Source organism: Cetorhinus maximus, chromosome 9 (assembly GCF_964194155.1).
Source record: "Cetorhinus maximus chromosome 9, sCetMax3.hap1.1, whole genome shotgun sequence".
In the NCBI taxonomy this organism is placed as follows: Eukaryota; Metazoa; Chordata; class Chondrichthyes; order Lamniformes; family Cetorhinidae; genus Cetorhinus; species Cetorhinus maximus.
Window position 1 is genome coordinate 144138288 of NC_135887.1, and position 23123 is coordinate 144161410.

General features: G+C 42.2%; 1 protein-coding gene across 1 annotated transcript in view; it reads right to left on the reverse strand.

Annotated features, from left to right (window-relative positions):
• Positions 1 to 12347: 12347 nt before the first annotated feature.
• The window catches only part of caprin1b (cell cycle associated protein 1b), a 204275-nt gene continuing 193499 nt past the window's right edge, over positions 12348 to 23123 (reverse strand). Inside the window, exon 18 of the mRNA XM_078549580.1 lies at positions 12348 to 12705. Coding sequence (XP_078405706.1) covers positions 12623 to 12705 — 83 coding nt within the window. The 3' untranslated portion in view covers positions 12348 to 12622. The remainder of the gene's footprint in view (positions 12706 to 23123) is intronic.

The window sequence follows — 23123 nt, forward strand, 5'->3', positions numbered from 1 at the left end:
CAACCGGCCATTTCTGATGACGTCAGATGCATTTCTGTCCAATCAGCTTCACCAGACGTCAAATGGGCGGGGCCAGAACTCGGAAGCGAAAAACTCACCAAAATAATAAAAACCCCAAAATAATAAAAAATAAAAACCCCAAAATAATTAAAACCCCAAAATAATAAAACCTCAAAATAATAAAACCTAAAATAATAAAATATTAAAAACCCCAAAATAAAAAATCCTAACTAATAAAAACTCAAGATAATTAAAAATGATTGTACCTACACCACATGGACTGCAGCAGTTCAAGAAGGCAGCTCACCACCAGCTTCTCAAGGGCAACTAGGAATGAGCAATAAATGCTGGCCCAGCCAGTGACACCCACATCCCGTAAATGAATTTTAAAAAGTGGAGGTGATGTCCAGGTGAATGTGCAAGGAAAGGCTCTGATGAGTCCATGACTGCCTCCTGGGGATCAAACTGAGGGTGGGCATGACACAAAGGAATGGTGAGAATGACAAGGGCAGATGAGATGGTAGGGTGGGAGGGTGAGGGCTCTATGGTATCGGTTGATGGGATGGCGAGGGTGTTTAGTGGGAACTCAGAGGCAGACACAGACCATGGGGGTGGGAAGGAGAATGTTGGGGACGTTAATGTGGATGGGGGTGGGATTTTCGGGAAGGAAGGGAATGTGTGCGTTCACCTGGACATCCCCGAAAGAAAGGATTGTGGCTGGTAGGTCATGGAGGGGAGATGGAAGGTGATGTCAGGGTGGCGACAGTGATGGGAGAGAGGAAATGGGTGACTGGGAGCAGGGAAAAGACGGGGAGCGCACAATGCAGTGAAACCAGAGCATGCGGCTAAATCGAAAGTGAAACGAGAGTCATGGTGGGCAAGATCAGGTGCTCTGTGGGAGTGTGATCAGTGGGTGGGTGGAGATGAAGGTCAGCTCAGTTGGTCAACTGAAAGCGAACCCCAGCAGGCAGCATTGAAAATGCTCAGGACAGTGAGGTGTGTGAGATGTGAAGGATCCGCGTGTGTGGGAGAGTGATTGTGTGAGGCTCCGAAAGGGCCTGCCACATATAATCTCTCCCTCCAGAATCACTCGTGCCCCGGCTGCACGCTGCTGAATTGCCAGTGGGGGAGGTGCAGGGGGAGGACTCGCGAAGCCTGTAAATGAAGCTGAAAGACACCATTACACATTATTCATTGAAAGTGAATATATTTCCAGATTATAAAGTGACAAAATGTGTTCACCCGTGTAACAAACTGATCAGAATTTCTTACCTTTTCTACACTTTAGAATTCTAGTTACTGCCGACATCCGCAGCAGCGGTGGAGACAGCCTGTGCAATGGTTGGCCCTGTTGCCTTCGTGTGCCTCCTCTGGAGAGCTGAGGCCTTCGCGGCCCCTCTTGCTTTGCCTGTCCTCCTGTGGGCCAGCTGCTCCCTCTGCAGTGACAGAGGATGAGGTTGAGGGGGGTCACAGACAAAGGGGACTCAGAGGGAGAGGACATCCTCAGATTCCTGAGTGGATGACCTAGGGGTGTCCAGCTGCTGCTCCTCCTCCCTTCGGGCGCCCGAGGGCCCCGGCCTGACTCCTTGGGGGGAAGGATCACCTGGGGGGACGTCGAGATGCCCCGTTTCCTTCTCGCGTTGCGACTGCAGAAACTCACCCATGGCTCCCACAATGGAGTGCAGGTCAGCACACCTCTGCATTCGGCTGGACCAGGGGCTCCATGGCATCTGCCATCCTCCCCATGGAGACCTCCGTACGCACACATGTGGGCACCACTTCATCAGAGAGCAGGCAGACGCACTCCTCCAACTCATGTGCCACTCTGCTGAGGGTTTCCAACAGCTCTGCGTGGTGTTCCCCCACCTTCTGCTGACTCTCCACGATCGGTTGGAAAGCTGAATCCAGAGGCTCGTCATCTGACTTGGGCTTCATAGATGCCTCTTCCCCAGCAGTCCTTCTGGCTCGGCTGAACCTGCCTCCCCTTGCTGCAGACGTGTGTCTGTGTGGTGACCACCAGATTGTGAACCTGAGCCTGCTCTTGATCTAGGTTCCACCAAGGTGTGGGTAAGCGCTGTTATGGCCTTCCAAGCTGCTTATTTCCAGCTCTTCAATGGAGGAGGTATCCTCTTGGCTGGAGGTGAGGACAATGATGGTGCTGAGGGACTGGCTGGCTGAGGGCATTGGTCGCTTGGCAGAGCTCCCTGTGAACCAAAGTTGAGATAATTAGTACATGGCAGCAGAGTCAAAGCAGGAGAGAGAGCACTCACAGTGTGTTGAGGGAGGGATGATGTGGTGCGGGATCCTCATGAGGGTGTTCGCCACTGACCTCACTGTTGCTGCAGGCACGGTCCACATCCTCACCAGTCAGCACAATGGTCCTCCTCAAAGTGTGTGAGGGGCCAAATGTGGGCCCCTCCATCCCGGTCAGGGACTTCTCCCTGCTGTTGTGAGCCAGCTTCTCCTGCATGGAGAGATGGAGAGAGTGTGAGCAGGACACATGGCACTGTGTGGAATGTTTGTGTGGTGAGCAGAGCCATGGACAGGATGAGGACGCGAGCTCCAGAGGATATGTGCCTGATGGAGATGTGAGGGTGTGTGTGAGAGTTAGTGGTGTTGTCCCTTGAGGTGTGAGACCCCTGTGGATGTGTGATGGGTTTGTGAGTGTGTGGGTTGAGAGTGATGAGAAGAGTGACTTACCCTTGCAGAACAAAGGAGATCATTCATCTTGTAGCGGCACTGGGTGGCTGTCCTCCTTTGCAGGGCGTTGGCGCTGACCACCGCCTCGAATACTGGCTTGGTGATGCAGCTGCCCATACTGCAACCAGAGCAGGTGTAGAGAACATCACAGCGGGTCTCCACTGTGTCCAAAAGGCGCTTGAGGGACACGTCATTAAACCGGGGGTGGGCGCTGTCGTCTTTTTGCCTTTTGGGACTGTCTCTTCTTTGCAGGAGCCCTGGGCTGGAAGCACAGAGTTGTGCACGCGGCTGCACTTTAAACATGGCGCTCGGCGTATGAGGTGGTGAGGTGATGGCGTGGCGGGTGAATGCGAGCCCGCCCGCCATCGAAATGGCGTGTTTCCCGGAAATGCATAATTAATGTGGCAGGATTGAGACAATACAGTGTGAGAAGTCGCCATTGCGGCCGGCAGATAAAATGTCCTTTTTCCTGCCCGCTACCGCACTTAGTGCAAATCTGGAAGGATTCGACCCCCGAAATAATAAAAATACCCAAAATAAGAAACACATAAAATAATAAAACAACCAAAAAATAAACACCTGAAAAATAAACAGCCAAAATAATAAAAACACCCAAAACTGTAAGTTGTTTTATTGTCCACCACTATTCACAACTGGATGTAGCAGGACTGCTGAGCTGAGATTTGAGCTGTTTGTGGTAGAATTGCTTAGCTCCATCTATCACTTGTTGCTTCTGTTGTTTGGCATGCAAATAGTCCTGTGTTGTAGCTTCAGGAGATTGACACCCCATTTTCAGGTATGCCTGGTGCTGCTCCTGGCATACCCTCCTTCATCGAGCTAGGGTTGATCCCTTTGGGCTGCATTAGAGTGCTTCAGCTGGGAGTTTGGTGAGAGAGGGAGTTCAGTAAAGAGGGAAGGGGGGGTCCTTTTATTTTCTTCCTTTACTCAGTAAGAGCAGTGGCCTTGGTAAGTGGGACCTGGTGAGTATTTCTTCTGTCCTTAATGTTCTCTAAACAGGAGGAAGTAAAAGCAAAGGGAGCAATTTAAGGGTAAGTCATGGCAGGGCATTCAGCCACATGGGATGCACCTCCTGTGCGATGTGGGAAGTCAGGGAGACTTCCAGTGTTCAGGGTGACCATATGTGCAGGAAGTGTCTCCAGCTGCAGTTACTCGAAATTCACATTTTGGAGCTGGAGCTGCGGCTGGAGTCACTGTGGAGCATCTGCAAGAATGAGATCTTCACAGATAACATGTACAGTGAGGTGGTCACACCGTGGGTAAAGAGTGCACAGGCAGAAAGGGAATGGGTGACAACCAGACAGAGTAAAAGCACTAGGTAGGTAGTGCAGAGACCCCTGGGTCCATCTCCCTCTCTAACAGATTTTCTGTTTTGGATACTGCTGGGGGAAATGGTTTCTCAGGGAAATGCAGCAAGAGCCAAGTCCGTTGCACCACGAGTGACTCAGCTGCATAGGGCAGGAGAAAAAAAAAGTGGGATAGCAATGATGATAGGGGAGTATATAAGGGGAACAGGTAGATGTCTCTATGGCTGCAGATGTGACTCCAGGATGGTACGTTGCCTCCCTGATGCCAGGGTCAAGGATGACTCTGAGCAGCTGCAGGACATTCTGAAGAGGCAGTGTGAACAGCCAGAGGCCATGGTCCATATTGGTACCAAAGACATAGATAAGAGAGATGAGATCCTGAAAGCAGAATATAGGGAGCTAGGAAATAAATTAAAAAGCAGGACCTCATAGGTGATAATCTCAGGATTATTCCTAGTGTCATGTGCTAGCAAGATCAGGGCTAGGAGAATAGACCAGATGAATGTGTGGCTGGAGAGATGGTGTAGGAGGGAGGGATTTAGATTCCTGAGGCACTGGGACAGATTCTAGGGAAGATGTGACCTGTACAAGCTGGACGGGTTGCACCCCAGCAGGACCAGGACCGATATCCGCACAGGGGTATTCGCTAGCGCTGTGGAGGAGTGTTTAAACTAGAGTGGCAGGGGATGTGAACCTGAGCGGGGAGATAAGAGAGAAGCAGCAAAGATAGGAATGAAAGACAGAAAAGTAGAAAACAAAAGTGGAAGGCAGAGGAGACAAGCAAATAGGGCCATAGTACAAAAAAAGTATAAAAATGTTAAAACAAATCTAAAGGCACTGTACCTGAATGTACAGAGCATTCACAATAAACTGGAGGAATTAACAGCGCAAATAGATGTAAACGGGTATGACATGATTGTGATTACAGAGACATGGCTGCAGGGTGATGAAGACTGGAAGCTGAATATCTAAGGGTACTTGATATTTAGGAAGGATAGGCAAAAAGGAAAAGGAAGTGGCGGGGCGTTGTTAGTTAGGGATGAAATCAGTGCAATAGTGAAAGAGGATATTGGATCAGAAAATCATGAAGTATAATCAGTCTGGATGGAGTCAAGAAGCAACAAGGGGCGGAAAACATTAAGACCATAAGACGTAGGAGCAGAAGTAGGCCATTTGGCCCATCAAGTCTGCTCCGCCATTCAAAGAGATCACGGCTGATCTGATAATCCTCAACTCCACTTTCTTGCATTTTCTCCATAACCCTTGATTCCCTTACTGATTAAAAATCTGTCTATCTCAGTCTTGAATATACTTAACGGCACAGTCTCTACAGCCCTCTGCGGTAAACAATTCCACAGATTCACTACCCTCTGAGAGAAGAAATTCCTCCTCATCTCTGTTTTAAATGGGTGACCCCTTACTCTGTGATTATGCTGCCTAGTCCTAGACTCTCCCACAAGGGGGAACAACCTCTCAGCATCTACCCTGTCAAGCCCCCTAACAATCTTATATGTTTCAATAAGGCTGCCTCTCATTCTTCTAAACTCTAATGAGTACAGGCCCAACTTACTCAACCTCTCCTTGTAAGAAAATCCCTCCATACCTAGGATCAACCTAGTGAACCTTCTCTGGACAGCCTCCAATGCCAGTATATCTTTCCTTGGATAAGGGGACCAAAATTGTTCACGGTACAAGTCAACATGGATTTATGAAAGTTAAATCATGTTTGACAAGCCTACTGGAGTTTTTGAGGATGTAACTAGCAGAATAGATAAGGGAGAACCAGTGGGATGTGGTGCATTTGGATTTTCAGAAAGCTTTTGATATAGTCCCACCGTAAGAGGTTAGTCTGTAAAATTAAAGCACATGGGATTGGGGGTAATATATTGGCATGGATTGAGAATTGGTTAGCAGGCAGGAAACAGAGTAGGAATAAATGGGTCTTTTTCGGAGTGGCAGGCGGTGACTAGTGAGGTACCACAGGGATCAGTGCTTGAGCCCCAGCTATTCACAATATATATCAATGATTTGGATGAGGACACCAAATGTAACATTTTCAAGTTTGCTGACGGCACGAAACTTGGTGGGAATGAGAGTGGTGAGGAGGGTATTAAGAGGTTGCAAGGCGATTTAAACAGATTGAGTGAATGGGCAAATACATGGCAGATGCAGCATTACGTGGATAAGTGTGAAGTTATCCACTTCGGTAGGAAAAACAGAATGGCAGAGTATTATTTAAATGGTGATAGATTGGGAAACGTTGATGCACAAAGGGACCTGGGTATCCTTGTACACCAATCACTGAAAGCAAGCATACAGGTGCAGCAAGCAGTTAAGGCGGCAAATGGTATGTTGGCCTTCATTGTGAGAGGATTTGAGTACAGGAGCAAGGATGTCTTACTGCAGCTGTACAGGGCCTTGGTGAGACCACACCTGGAGTATTGTGTGCAGTTTTAGTCTCCTTATCTAAGAAAGGATATACTTGCCATAGAGGGGGTGCAGTGAAGGTTCACCAGACTGATTCCTGGGATGGCAGGATTGTCGTATGAGTAGAGATTGGACCGACTAGGCCCTGTATTCACTGAAGTTTAGAAGAATGAGAGAGGATCTCATTGAAACATATAAAATTCTAACAGGGGCGGACAGACTGGATGCAGGGATGATATTTCCTCTGGCTCGGGGGTCTAGAACAAGGGGCAGGGGGGAGTCTAAAACAAGGGGTCACAGTCTCAGGATACAGGGCAGGCCCTTTAGGACTGAGATGAGGAGAAACGTCTTCACTCGGAGGGTGCTGAATCTGTGGAATTCTCTACCACAGAGGCTGTAGAGGCCAAGTCACTGAATATACTTGAGGAGGAAATAGATTTCTGGACACTAAAGGCATCAAGAGGTATGGGGAAAGAGAGGATCAGTCATGATCATATTGAAAATATTACATTTGGCTTGAAGGGCTGAATGGCCTACTCCTGCTCCTATTTTCTATGTTTCTATTTGTGTGTTAAGAAAGGTAAAATGATTTTAGTTTAATTTTTGGTTGTTTATGAGCCTTAATGCCTAGACATCTTGGTGGACCTTTGGCTCAAAGATCAGTCGTTTTTGTTTACATTTTTAATGAGGTTTTACAACCCCTGAAGTTAAAGGGATGGGTTAAAAAGGGGTTAGATGTTTAATGTTTTGGGGAAAATGTATAAAGTAGAAAAAACTGGGCTGTTGCCCAGCTACAGTGGTCAAGTGACACAGAAAAAGACAGGGGAGAGTTCAGAGTGCATCAGAGAGTGAAGACAGGAATTTTTCAGCTGTTTGAGAAAAGTACAGGCCAGTGGGACAGCAGTTCACTGAATAGTCAGTTATAGGACTCGGTAACGTGATCAATTTAGTGTTGTTGCTACTGCAACAGTGAGTTTGGCATGCGGTTATTTTTGGGTGTCTTGGGGAAAGATATGAGTTAGGTGAGAAGCATCAAGTGAATGCTCAAGAGTTCACCATAAGAAAACTATCTGCACGTGTGCCAATCCCAAGCAAGAAGCCAGTGTCAAGCTGGTGGTAACTCTTCACTGGTTTACGTATCTGTAAAGATGTTGCTGGCTAAAGGAATATTGGGAAAATCACCATCTTGCATTTTGATTGAGATCTTTCCATGGGGTCCAGAGTCAATGTTGAGAATTCCCAGGGCAACTCTCTCTCAACTGTAGAGCACAGTGCCTCCACTTCAGGGATGGTGACGGTGGCATCCGGGACATTGTAAGTTATGCTTCAGTGTGTGACTATGTCAGGCTGTTGCTTGACGCGTCTGTGGTACAGCTCTTCCAATTTTAGCACAAGCCCCCAGGTGTTATAATGATGACTTTGCAGGGTCAACAGGGCTAGGTGTATTGTTATTTCTGGTATCTAGCTTGATGTCAGTTGGTCCATTCTGTTTCAATCCTTATCGAATTTTCTGTTGTGTTTTGACGACATTTCATTCACGTGGGCAGATTTCCTTCCCTAAAGAATGTTAGTGAACCAGATGGGTTTTTACAACAATCAATGATAGTTTGATGGTCACCATTACTGAGACTAGCTTTATATCCCAGCTGCTGTGTTGGGCTTTGAGCCTGTGTCCCCAGGGAATTAGCCTAGGCCTCTGGATTACTAGTCCAGTGACATTAATTAGGGAAACTATGGTGTAGTGATAAAGTTTGGACCAAAACTGTAATGAAGTCTGGAACCGAGTGGTTCCAGCAAAACCCAAACTAAGCATCCATCAACACTTGGCACTTGATATCACTGTCAATGACACCTTCCATCATTTTGGTGTTGATCGACAGTAGGCTGATTGGGTGGTAATTGACTAGATTGGATGTCTTGCCTTTAGGGGACAGGGCATACCTGGGCTTGTTTAGCTGTACTGGAACAGCTTGGCTAAAGGCATGGCTAGTTCTGTAGCACAAGTTTTCAACACTACAGCCAGGATATTATCAGCTCCTGTGGTCTTTGATGTGAAAATCATGTTTCCGTTCCCATGTTTGGCCTGATGCCGTGATACTTTATAGGGTTCAGAGTCAATACTGATACTCCCTGGGCCTCTCCCTCCCAATTGTATAGCACTATCCTGCCACCACTAGTGGGTCTATCCTGCGTTGGGACGTCAGGTAATAGGGATCTGGGACACAGATTTGTGCATGCTTAAGAGTTTGACTTTGCCAATGATAGTGTTGCTTAACTCCTCTAAGGACCAGCTGTCCCCGTTTAGGCAAAAATGTCCACATTTTGAGGACTTTCCAAGGGTCAACTGGGCTGGGTGTGCCTTTGATGTGTCCAAATCTGGTGCCTAGATTGATGTTGGTTGGACTGTTCCATGTTATTATAACTTTTCAACTAAGTGGGCTATTTCAAAGTTCAGTTAAGAGTTAACCTCATTGTTGTGGGTTTGATCAGGTAAGGCCAATTCCCTTCTCTAAAGGAAATTAGGTACTCTCGATAACCAAATATGTCATAAATTGTCTCCAATATCTCTTTTGCTTTAAAGTATATATCTAGCAACAATAGGTCAATACCCAAATCTCTTGCACATGATGGTTCTGATAAGAATAAGTACCAGAAATACTGGAGAAAACCCACACTACCTTCAGTTCAAAACTCTTGATTTTGAGTCCAATACTATGAGGCTACATCAAAATTCTAAGTTTTCATTTATTACAATATGTTACTGAAAAAATGTCATGTTGAAGCTTTTCATCTTGCACTCATCAGGTCACTTTAAGAATACCGACATAATGGGAAACAACAATTTATATTGTATGAGAGTGCTGATTTGTTGGCAAGTGGACTTTGGTACAGGCGTTACCATGGAGATTGCACTATCAATTGTTGTTTTCCACTTATATTGGTATTCTTGTGAAGTGTCCTGATGAGTGTAAGATGGAAAATTTTGACGTCTCTTTTTTCAGCAATACTCAAGTTCTGTACGACCGAACTCACCACCAGCAGCTCACCACCACCTTCTCAACAGCAACTAGGGATGGGCAATAAATGCTGGCCCAGCCAGTGAAGCCCACATCCCGTGAATGAATAAAAAACTATTACAGTAAATTAATGGAAAGGAACACTCATTTGCAGAGAATGTGTATTAACACACTATAATACCCTACAATAGCAGAGAATGACTCTTGTCTTTGCTATATGTCCTTAATGGACCCCTACACCACATTACTCAAAAACATTCACAAATTATATTAACTATTATGTTGAATATGATGGAACAATTACTTAGCTAACCTTCTATTTGGAGAATGGTATTTAAGAATTAGGAATATTGTTGGAGACAGTTACCTGGAATTTCGGGGTTTTCAGTCCAATAATGCTGTCATTAACCCCGCAGTGGAATTCATGTTCAACTTCAGAACAGAATGGAGAATGACAGTAACATGCTGAGAATCAAATTTTATAATGTACATGTTTTTAACCAGACCCCAACAGCACAGCATTCCAGGATTACATTTGAAATCAGCTCTACCTACTCATATACAATTGCTCTTTCATTTTCCAGAATAATTGTGGATCATGATTGCATGCTGATTATTGGCATGGGAAGCTCTGTATTTCAGGAAAGAAGAGGGCTGAACAAAAGTTTTAATTCTAGCTATATTGGTTAGTGAAGGTAAAGTACCACCCCTCTGATATCATACCAAGAAATACAACCCAAACTCTGGTTTGATTCCTAGTTAGGACCAAGCTTGTTAATCACACTAAGTGACATTGAGCATCCATTGGGCTATAAGGTTAAAATAATTATTAGCCAGGGTCCCTGTCCTTGATCACTATCTGTTGTATGTACATGTGGATGCTAAGCAAAGGTTCAGATTTGGTTATGATACTGCCCAGTCAAATAAGCTGCTGACATTTCTATAACTCATCAAGAGCAGGAGCTATAATACTTATTAAATTAAAAAGGTAACTGTTTTTTGTGCAGCTGTGTGACTGTTACATTTGACATTTCCCAGTTTCTCTTCTTGAAGTTCATAGCAAATCCTGCTTCCTGCCTATTGGGAGTTGGAAAGGAAGACTGAATAGAACAGTGTAGAACATTGTGTATTTGGGGCTGCCCTAATGGGTCAGTTGGTAAATGTTCTGGCTGCTGCAGTATTGACCCATACAAATCAGGATAGCCCTCCTTTTGATCCTTGTTGCTCTGTCAAATTGGTTGGTCACTGCTTGGACTACTTTGCCAGAACTTAGGAGAAAGTAATGTGCTACGGTTCTTGCTCAATGGTTAGTTTGCTGGAGAGGTTCATGGAAATCAAGGGGGAAAAAATAGTCTTAGCTGTCCACAGTCCTACTCTGCCAACACACAATCTAGGCTTGCATATTAAGAACGGTCACCAGGGCAGTGCTTGTGGAATTTTACCGTGACAACAGTCATTGCCTTCAAGAGAAAACAGAAAGAATACAAATAAAAATTTAGAATACACTTTTTTCTATCTTCTTAACTGAATAAGACAGTTTTTCAATAGGCTAGATTTGAGTTGCAGTACTTAAAATCAATCACCAGAGGGTAAAGTTCTATTTACATTTTTGGTATTGGCAAAACCTGTTACTGCAATGCCAGGTGAACCCAGCTAACGTTATACAAAAACTGCATTCAAAGTGGTGTGGTCAGCTAGGTGAGCACAGACAGTCTCTGAAGGGAACATCTTCCTAATCTATATAGGTATGTGTCACAGCAGCCACTGAGCCATTAGGAAAACCTCATCTGTGTCTTCTAATGCTATGATCTTTAATAAACTGATTAATGGGCATGATTCCTATATACTTAGCCTAATTAGGAAATATTGGGTACTTGGAAATTGTTCAATTGGCAGATAGTTGAGTTAAACTCATTAAATTTTAAAAAGCGTCAACTGTAATTAATCACAAATTTCAATTTCAAGCATTCTTATAATTCTACGTGTATGAAATTACTTTCAGAATCCCCTTGTGGTTATGGCTTCAGCAGCAGCCTCTATGGCACAGATTAAACATATCAGACAAAGGAAAACCTACAGCCCCTTCATATAAACCAGCATTAAAACAGTTGCTAAATTTGGAGAAAGCTTTGATACTTTGCTCGAGGTAGGAATGAACTGTGGTGCTAAGCTTGGCAAATCAGGAACGCCCTACATTCAATCTCTGATCTGTTTAAATGTAACCATTCTTCACCTGGGATTAGCTGGGTTAAGATAACAGATACAGATCCTACTTTTTATGTATGTTATGCAGCAGTTCAGACATGTACACGTCAGGTTCAGTTATGAGGTCCAACATAGTTACAGTCTGTCAGCACACTCAGTCTAGGTTCACACATGACAATGAACAGCCAGGGCATGGTCAGCATTAGTGGAACTGAGTGATGAGTAGGAGGCCCCCTCCTAACAAACTCTCCTTCACCTCTACAAAGGAAGCTCATGTAAAAACATAAAGACTGGAATTCAAGCCCAGTCTCAGATGAGAATCCAGCGCTCTTGCTGTCAAATGAACAAAAGTGATTTAAAAAGAAGTTCCACATTGTTTCTTAAGATAATAATAGACAATATTTCCCATCCTACATAAAAGTGATGTTTGTTTTAGTTTAACTCAAGTATTTTGTTCATTTAATTAAGACTGAAAGACTGAATTGCAAAATGAGTGGTTATGTGGAGAAACGTTCTGGTCTTTTGCTTAGAAATCTACCTCGGACTGTTGGAGTTGTGAATTCTGCTGTAAGTTGTGCCAATGCAGAAACCTAATTCAGAAGAGGAGCAAGAAAAATTAAATAGCTTGAGTACAGGCCAAACACAGACCAAGAAAAAAAACTGAAAATCATGATTCAATTTTTGTAAAAACTTTTATTTGATTTTTCTTGTTACAGTGTGTGGTTTATTTTAGGGTATTTTTATTTTTTAAAAAATCACAATGTGCAATCACTGCCACAAAAGAGGCATTAGATTCCACTGTCAGGGACTAGCTGGACGTTACAAGTCAGGTTGCAGAGGGTACAATAATCCATGAATTCTTGTGGTATTTGTTTATGATTGCTGTCTGAAATATTTCACAGTTGCACAAAAAGCCCTTCCATCAGGCATGGGGAGGGAGGGTCCAGTTTAAATCACTTCCTGAGCTGTCATCTGAGTCGCAGTTACAATCTTTTTATTCATACCTCTGGGCCTTATCAATGCTCCCCGGCCTGCAAAATAAGACCAAAAATAAATATAATTTACCTCCCAGTAAATACTGAATACAAAAGCATAAAAGCTTCTGAGTGGGGTACAACTCACCCGATAAAAGCAGCAAAATAAAATTTGGAAAATGTGTTATCTACCAGAGAGGTTGGTCAAGGACTGCTACTCTTGCTGTTATCCTTCAACCCACCCGGTCATACTTGCAGGATGTTTAAAAAATAAACTGGAAGTTTTAGACATCATTTTGTTAAAGAATACATTTTTTTTTAGCTTGCACACTCCACACTCTGACCCACTCTATATTTCTTTTATCTAAAAACCTATTTCTTTGATAGTGTTATTGACTATTTGCCCCAACTCCATGTGCATTGCCCTTAACTTTGAGACACACTTTGTGGCATTTTGCTACGTTAAGTAAAAGCTCTTATTACAAACACAAGTATTTAGGAACAAAAGAAAATGTAATAAGGAGATGTTTTCCAGAGAGACAAGAGGACCCCAAGTGACTGCTGCATACCAAGTTTGTCACTAGAAATCTGTACATTCCGAGATCACTTCAGTGACCCATTTGCTAGCCAGCTGAAACAACACGGAAGCTAATCTCTGCAGGTTTAAATAATTTTTGAATGGTCATTAACACTGTTTTATTCATACAGGTAAAATATTATTGAATATAAAGCCTGATCAGATCAAATTGAAGGTATCTGGAGTGCAGAGTAAACAGAAGTTTGTGCTGATAAGAGTCAACAATGCAACAAGCTAGATATACTGCATCATTGCCTCAAATATCTCAATTACTAAATAAATATATTTTACTTTTATTGAATGCGCGAACAAAAGTCAGAACCAAGACATACATACGAACATACAAATGGGTAGGAGTAGGCCATCTGGCCCCTTCTAGCCTGCTCTGCTATTTAATAAGGTCATGGCTGATCTAATTGTAGCCTTAACTCCATATTCCTGCCTACCCCTGATAACCTTTGACTCCCTTGGTCAGTCAGGAATTTATCTACCTCTGCCATAAAAATTATTAATGAACCAGCCTCCACTGCTCTCTGGGGAAGAGAATTCCAAAGAATCTCAGCCCTTAGGAAAAAAATTCTTCTCATCTCCGTCTTAAGTGGGCAACCCCTTATTTTTAAGCTGTGTCTAGTTCTAGTCTCTCACACAACGGGCAACATCCTTTCAATATCCACTCTGTCAAGTTCCCTCAATGCTACAGCTATATTTTCCTACTCCTTTAGCAATAGTACATTATGGAAAAGTCAAAATGCTTGCATTAAGTTCTTTTTGTTAAAATAATCTTCAATTTGGAGCAACCTGGTTAGCTCCAGTGAAAGAGCCCTACGTTTCAATCAGGTTTCAGCTAAATCAACAAAATCCACATTGAATTCATGTCTGCACTTTCCAGTAAGGGAATATTCTGAAACCGGAACTGTGGCTGATCTGCCCTTCAGTAAGTCAGGCTGAGAGCGATTTAGAGTATCCCTCTTAATGCCTTATTTCAATAAGCTACTCTCTCACCACTGGGCATCTCTGAAACTGCTCCCAGCAAATGCCCTTACTTATGTCATCAACATTCATAGCTTCTTAAAAAAAATCAGGGGTTGTTTTGGAGGATTTAAATAAAAGAACAAACATGGATAATCTCCTCTTTTAAAGAGAACAATGGAAGCCCTAAAGCTAACATTTCTAGAATGATTAATTCTACCTCATATCCTGAGATTCTCTAAAAACAAAAGTGACATGTGGTCAAACAGCTGCAACACTCAAAAACAGGAGCAGAGAAAAGGCAAAGGTAAAGTAAATAAGCAAGTTGGCAATTGTCCCTGAAACATAACTCTCACTCATCTATAATTCTGCATTTCGGTCAAATATTTGATGCTATTCTAAAAAAAAGGATTAGGGTTGAGTAGGCTCAAATTGTAGTCTTTATTCAACCTGGATCAAGTTACAGGCCACAGAAAAATGGACCCAGCAAATTTTCATACAGTATTAGGAAATGTTATGGTGTTCTGAACCCAGCTCAATTCCAAGGAGAAATATTGCTCTAAAAACAAGTTCAGTACAGTACTACAGCTCTGTTTTAAAAGTAATTTTGCTTATTGTACATGTTCCTTTACACAGTGAATATTTTAGGATTGCAAAAGTTTTATACAAGCATCACATTAAATGAAACCACAATGTAAAAAAAATATTGTAAAGTTGCTCTGTGGCAATGTTTTTTTTATTATATAGATCCATCAATAGGAAAGATGCTAAATAGATGAAAGAATAAAACAAGAGCTGCAAAACATCACATCTTTCTACAAACAAAATCGTGCATCTACATTGGAGCTGAGGTGTGAAATGTGTTGCATGGTGCAGGAATTAAGCCAGTAAGACCCAAGAAAAAGCAGCTGGTTTGCAGCCTGGTCACATTCTTTATAGGAGCTAAAAGCAGCATATCAAGCGACAAAACAATCTGCCGTCAATGATATGCTACTTTCCAAATAAATGCAGCTCATTTGTTTGGTCACATAACGGATGTTAAGAAAGAGGACCTCCAAATGACTAAGAAGCCAAGGAGAACTAGGGCAAAAATATGATTGGAAAACACAAGGGCTGGAAACAATCATGTTGCTCAGCATACTAGGGAGTGATCATGCCAGATGGCATGGGGCTGTATTGGTTCTCCGCACAAATGTTCAAAAGGACACATTTAATAAATTAATTGTTTCAGTCCTTATACTTCAAGGCACAGGAGCAGATTCAAGTGCATACCTTATTGCACAATTAGTAGCAAAGCACCATGGTGCAACTGAAGATATGGAACAAGCGTACTGGCCTCAGATTTGACCCTCTTGTTCCTGGGATCATTTACTGCAAGCAAATCACTATTACCAGCATGGCAGTAAATAGTTCTGGCTGGCAAACTTCTTTATGGTACACATCCATACATTTTTATGCCCAGGAGAGTACTTGTTTTATATTAATCAAAGTATTAAAACAGTGAGCTCCTTGTAACAAAATGGATGTGTAGAAATTGAAAACTTGCAGCTTGAAACAATGTCAAATGCGTTAACATAATATGTCATGCTATAAAAACTCTTAGTACAGCTGAGGCAATGATGCAATGTTAAGACTATTTTATGAAGCTACTCTAATTGTTATCCAGAAAAGTAGTTTGTGTGTTTGAATAAGCAGTCTGCCAGTACTTAGAAATAAGTATTGTTTCATTTTGGCTGTGATTAGAACAATTTAAGTGTCATTAATAAAATTTAATCTCTCTCACAGGCCCAAATTTAGTAAGAGTAATGCGTATCTATGTTCCAAAATTACTCAATTTAGGGTTTGGGTTCCGCTAGGGCCACTCAGCTCCTGACCTTATTACAGCCTTGGTTCAAACATGGACAAGAGCTGAACTCCTGAGGTGAGGTGAGAGTGATTGCCCTTGACATCAAGGTAGCATTTGGCCGAGTGTAGCATCAAGGAGCCCTAGCAAAACTGGAATCAATGGGAATCAGGGGGAAAACTCTCTGATGGTTGGAGTCAAACCTAGCTCAAAATAAGATAGTTGTGGTTGTTGGAGGTCAGTCATCTCAGCTTCTGGACATCACTGCAGTAGTTCCTCAGGGTATTGTCCTCGGCCTTACCACCTTCAGCTGCTTTATCAATGGCCTTCCTTCCATCATAAGGTCAGAAGTGGGGATGTTTGCTGATGATTGCACATTTGCGACTCCTCAGATACTGAAGCAGTCCATGTCCAAAAGCAGCAAGGCCTGGACAATATTCAGGCTTGGACTGACAAGTGGCAAACAACATTCATGCCACACAAGTGCCAGGCAATGACCATCTCCAACAAGAGAGAACCCAATCATCGCCCCCTGATGTTCAATGGCATTACCATCACTGAATCCCCCACTATCAATATCCTGGGGGTTAACATGGACCAGAAACTGAACTGGACTATCTATATAAACATTGTGGCTACAAGAGGAGGTTAGAGGCTAGGAATCCTGCGACGAGTGACTCACCTTCCGACTCCCCAAAGCCTGTCCACCATCTACAAGGCATAAATAAGGAGTATAATGGGATACTCCCTACTTGCCTGGATGAGTGCAGCTCCCACAACACTCAAGAAGCTTGACACCGTCCAGGACTAAGCAGCCCACTTGATTGGCACCACATCTACGAACATTCACTCCCTCCACCACCAATGCACAGTAGCAGCAGTGCATACCATCTACAAGATACACTGCAGGAATTCACCAAGGCTCCTCAGACAGCACCTTCGAAACCCACAACCACTACCATCTAGAAGGACAAGGGCAGCAGATACATGGGAAAACTACCACCTGGAAGTTCTCCTCCAAGTAACTCACCATCTTAACTTGGAAATATGTCACCGTTTCTTCACTGTCACTGGGTCAAAATCCTGGAACTCCCTCCCTAACAGCACTGGGTGTACCTACACTACATGGACTGCAGCGGTTCAAGGCGGCAGCTCACCACCACCTTCTCAAGGGCGACTAGGATGGGCAATAAATGCTGGCCAAGTCAGCGAAGCCTATATCCCATGAATGAATATATAAAGAAAAGAATTTCCTCCCAATTATAAATTGCATGTAATTTTAATAAAGTGGATCTTTACAGAACACTGAGCTGGAATCTTTACTATTGGTAATGTAATCTGCACGAATAATGCAACATAGATTTTTGACTCAAAAATCAAACAAGACCTTACATTAGTTGCAATAAGGCAAATAACCTTGTGTACTCCAGGGTCATAAAATTATACATAGCATGGTAGTGCTCAAACTGAGCAACAAATTCCTTGCAATAAAAGGTGCGCTATTGGATATGCACTTATCAATCAAGTAAATATGGCCAAATTACTTACACCCTTTGCATTACTGAGGAGCAAATCTGAATGGGCTGCTCCAAGTTGTTCCAGTAAAGCGGCTGATTCTCATCAATTCAGGTTAAACAAGCAAAGGCCTGCAGATTTCAAATCAAATCACTTGTATCAGGCAAGTCATCCAATAACTCACCGTGATGAACTTGCAAAACCTGAGGGTATCTCGAAAGTAGGAGAATGTAAAAAAAAACTTTTTCCCTCATTTCCAATACTGCTCAAAATGCTTATCCTTTTGCTGCTGAAGTTTACTTCATGCTGCAAAACAAAAGTTTTGAGTGACATGCAAAAAGCAGATGCGCCTTATTCTGTACCACTCAATAATCAGTAAGTCTCATCAGGCACTATTCGTGCCCATGTAGCAAAACAAGATTCATACTTTCCAATTAACTTGACTATAACGTATTGTGTGTAACAATCAAACTCTAAAAAGGCAGATATAATTCATCCCATCCCCTCATTTCAGCTCTCCTGAAATTTTGAATCACACTTGAGTGATGGTTTAAAGTTGAGGAGGTGGTGTATTATACCCTAACCTGAAAGTGATCGTGCATTATACAAGTCGAGTATCCTTTATCCATAAATCCGAAAACTGAACACACCCAAAAACTGCACTTTTTGAACCTCATCGACCTTTAGGAGAGCAGTGGCTGGGATATACTAGCGGATCATATCAAATAGCATGTCCCAGCCCCTGTTTGAAACGGGCAGGGTACAGATTGTACCCAACCAGCCCGTGCTTGCAAAACTCAAAACGCAGTCTCTAACATTAGCTAAATAATCCTGTGTGCCAAGGATTACGCTGACAACCAATTTAAGATCATCAGTCGGACTCAGTGTGGCACATTAGCGTTTACTGGAAGCTACATATATTAATACACAGGGCCCTGTTCTTTGCAGACAAAGAATACGTACAGACATTACACCTGTTTCAACTAAACAAAATTAAGTGCCAGACTCATTCCTTGGGGCAATGCCTTGACCAATCAGGGTCAAACTGCACCGGTGATGGTGACTGACATTCCCCATGCCGACGCCACTTGCCAACCAATAAGCAGTCTCCTCACATGCTGTATAAATTGTTGTTCTCCCCTTATATTGGTATTCTTGCAAGTGTCCTGATGAGTGCAAGACGAAAAGCTTAGACATGTCTCTCTTTTCAGTGATGCATCTTACTTTCCTAGCCATTTTATTTAAACTATAGCTAGCCGAAGCTTAGGCGATTGTAATGGAAGTTTATATGCGGTATCCAAAAACCAAAATCATCTGAAATCCAAAATGCAATCAGCCCCGAGGGTTTTGGATAAAGGATACTCGACCTGTACCTCCAATGAAGACACTCTAAGCTTCTTCTGTTTCTCCATAAGCTGAGAGAGGATGGAGGTGTGTTCTGTGCTCTCAAAGGTATCTGCTCCTTTTTCTGAGCAGATTCAGTATGTGGCATTTCTTTTTTATTATAACACTGCAGTTTGGAAGAATTTTTTTCTCAGGGGAGAACTGTTCCTAGGGCAACTGCAGGAGGTCACAAGCAAGGGAAAATTAAGTATAGACAAATACCAGTTGCGTGGGGAAAAATGATCACGTGTTCTGGCTGAAAAGTTAAAGTATCAGGAATTTTCCTGATATTACCAACATTTACCCTTGGATAACCTCACACATTGATTTGTTCTACTGTGTAAACCTATGGCTTGGATTAATACTACCGGGCCAAGAATGTGTAACTGTCAGAAATTGACACTCTAGAACTACTACTAAAGGTACCAAAAGAAATACTGTTCACTTCAGTCCGACTGATTCTCACTGCAGTTACCCAGACCATATGTCAACGCTGTACACCACATCATGGTCATTAGGTAAATAATATACACAAAAACAGAAAACTTGAACCCTAGACACTTAGTCTGTTATGCTATCCTTTATCTTCAGAGATGCTAACAATCTGGAGGTATAAATTTAAATTTCACCATTACATTTCTGAAATTGAGTTCAATAAATCTTGTCATTTTGGGGGTACCATTAGAAAAAAAACAACAATAACCCAACTGGTTCACAGACACTCCTCAGGGAAGTAAACTCGCCACTCCTACCTGATCTCATCAGCTCCAATCCCATGCTCCATGGTTGGTTCTTTTTGCCACTTTATATGGGCATAGAATTGCACAGAAATGGCAACAAAGAAAAAATCTATTCATTCCTACAAATGCTGCTTTAACAACGATACTCACATCCTAAGAGCAACTAATAAAAAAAGTTAACAGTTTAGAACTGACAAAAGGTCTACACCTGAAATCAAAACTGGCCTGGTCACTCCACTGTTGGTACATGACCCATGCATTTTCTGATTTGTTTCAGATTTCCAGTGATTCAGTGAAAGCAACTGCTACTCTCAGCCTCCTGACAGGTTAAACATGAGCTTATATAAAAAAAACTAACTTAAAAAGTTTTCACAGGACTTATACACAAAGGGCACATCGTGCCCATAAATATTTTGGGAAGTGAGGCTAGCTAGACAATAAAGGAATGATGCCACAATTTATAGTCAGGCTTACAAGTGGGACTTAAAAAATATAATACAAGACAACATGAAGGTTACAGGATGTGAAAGTTAAAATTTATAGTATCTAGTTATTACTGAAAAAAAGAGACATGGAAAAGCTTTTTGCCTTGCACTCATCAGGACACTTCGTGAGAATACGAATATAAGGAGGAAAACAACAATTTATACTGTATGTGAAGAGTGCTGATTAGTTGGCAAATGAACTCTGATTGGTAGGTGCTTTCCCCTTATATTGGTATTCTTGCGAAGGATCCTGATGAGTGCAAGGTTAAAAGCTTCAACATGTCTCTTTTTTCAGCAATACTCAAGTTCTGTACTACCAAGCAACCACTAATATCTAGTTAATTTGTTAAGTTTGTCATCTATTTATTGGTTTTTCCTCATTGAGTTTATCCTTCACAAATAAGTGCATTAAAAAAATTACAGGGTCAGCACTCCTTTAAGAACTTCTGCTTGATAGCCTTGGTATAGCCACAATCTTTCATATCGCGATGAAAATATCATACTGAAGCTCACACCAAAATTATAAACTCAGCAGATAATTGTTAAGGAGAAAAAGGTTCATGTGTGCCACATTTGTCACAGCAAAACCAAGAAGAAAAAAAACTGGACATGATTGGATTTTAAATCTTTCCTTGAAGGCTTATGTGAAAGCTCTCTCAATGGCTCAGTGAGCCATTAGCCACAAATCAGGTAGGCCCAAGATTTGATTCTCACTCTTCTGCATCAGTGCTACAGTCGGGCAATGGTAGTACTAAAATTAACCTAAGCATGATTAGGTTAATAATGGGGGGGGGGGGGGGGGGGGGGGGGTGTGTGTGTGTGTGTGTGAAAAAACAGGTTTTTGCTTCGGACCATTATTTAAAGAATCCTACAGGAGGCATGCATTAGCAGGGACTGGGGAACACAGGGCTTGGAATGTTTGTGATTACATGGTCAGATAGTGTACACTATTTGCAGTGTACAGCGAAGGTACCAATACATGATTTACATTCTGGAACTGCATCCCAGAAAAACACCTCTAGGAAAAGAGAACGTGGATAAAATTGGCAGAGGAAAAGAATAATACTAATATGCAAATATGATCCCTTTGGAAGATGAACTTTGGTTTAATTTATATTGTACCATGGTCTTACTCCAAAAGTTTACATTACAGACTGAGTTTAAAGTGATACTTTGCATTGGCGACTGTTGCTCAGGTAAAATGAGCTTTTCCCATACTGGCATATTATTATAAACTATTTAGTAATGCATTGCTTAAACGTGATTTGTCCATAATACTGTCATCAGGAGAGTCAAATAGCTAAGAACTGTGCTGATCTTTGGACCGATGACCAGAAAAGGCTGGCGAAATTTAACTGATGGAAAGCATACTCGATCTCAAGAGGTTCCAAAAATAATTTCACCTGCATTTCAAAAACACAGTGGACCCAAAGAGCTTAATGTTCATTTATTCAGCTTCAGATCAGCTAACAATATGACTACTTTGAAATTGAGTTTAGATAATATAAATTTTGTAAAAACAGAGATAATTACCTCGCTTGTTTATTGCTGAAAGAAAAAGCTTTTTTGTCCTGCGCTCATCAGGACAATTCGCAAGAAAATACCAATGTCAGGGGAAACAGCCAATCAGCACTCTCTTCTCATTCAGCAAAAATATGCAGTTTCCCCTGAAATTGGTACTTTCTGGTGAATTGTCCAGATGAGTGCAAGACGAAAAGCTTCAACAATAAATGTCTTTTTTCAGCAATACTCAAGTTCTATACTACCAAATGACAATTTACCATTCTTGTATTGAGAATCGACTATGGGTCTAATCCTCCAAGGATTAGAACTGTACAATTAAAAATGGCTTAATGGAGTTGATAGGGTGGAAAAAGCCTTAACAACATTCTGCGCAGATAAAGCAAGATCAGAATATTACATTTTAGAGAATGTCAACTGTCAAAATAACTTCTTCCCTTCTACATTGAATGTTTTTAATATAAAGTTTTTTATAGTTAGTCACAACTAATTGCAAAGGTTCCTTACTTAAAGCCATCTACATGCTTCTCAAGAACAATGGGACTGGAACTGATCAGACCCTTTGCTTTTGACCATGAACCTAGCCCGAGGTCAATTAATACTCAGGTTGCTTTTCAAGTCATTGTGGAGTTAAAATGTGTTAAAGCTCAACGTCCTAAAGTCAATTTAACTCAACATGGTCATAAGGGTACGTCCGCAGGATGGAAGACAGTTGCATACCCAAGGACCTTCTGTATGGTGAGCCAGGTGACCAGGCAGGCATCCATGGCTCCACCTCAAGGATGCTTGAAAGTGAGACATGAAGGTCCTAAACATCAACTATCACACCTGGAAGGCACTAGCTAGTGAAAGGGGGAAATAGCAACATTTCCTCTGGGCTGGCATGCACTACCACAATTAGCAGTGGTTATAGCAGCTTGACAACAGGCATCAATATCATAAACAACAACAGGCAACGTCACTTGGCAACTTCATGCGCGGTGCTTGTGGCAGAACCTGCCTCTCAAGGATTGGCCTTCACAGCCATCAGCAAAGGTGCGCCAAATGAAGGCACCTAGCCTAAGTGGATTGTTTGCTGCACGCACATCTGTCGATGGGAGGATGCCAACACACCAACAGGTCATAAGGTCTATAACATATGAAAAACCCCATATACTGAAAATCTAAAGCATCCATTTGTGCCCATTTAAAAAGGTTACTACTAGATTTCTTACTCCTCTTAGAAATTGCACAGAAGATCTAAAGTCTACCCAGAAAAAGCATTATTGAATTCAATCTCTTTTTTGAGGATTTGTCTCCAATAAGACATTACCTGACTGAAGTACTAGCTCCTCCAGCCTGTTAGTTTGCATGAAACCAGTTTGCAATCAATTCCATTGCTTCTCACCTTTTAAGAGAAATGTTTCCAACTAAAATAATGCAACAATAATCTGTAACCTCTG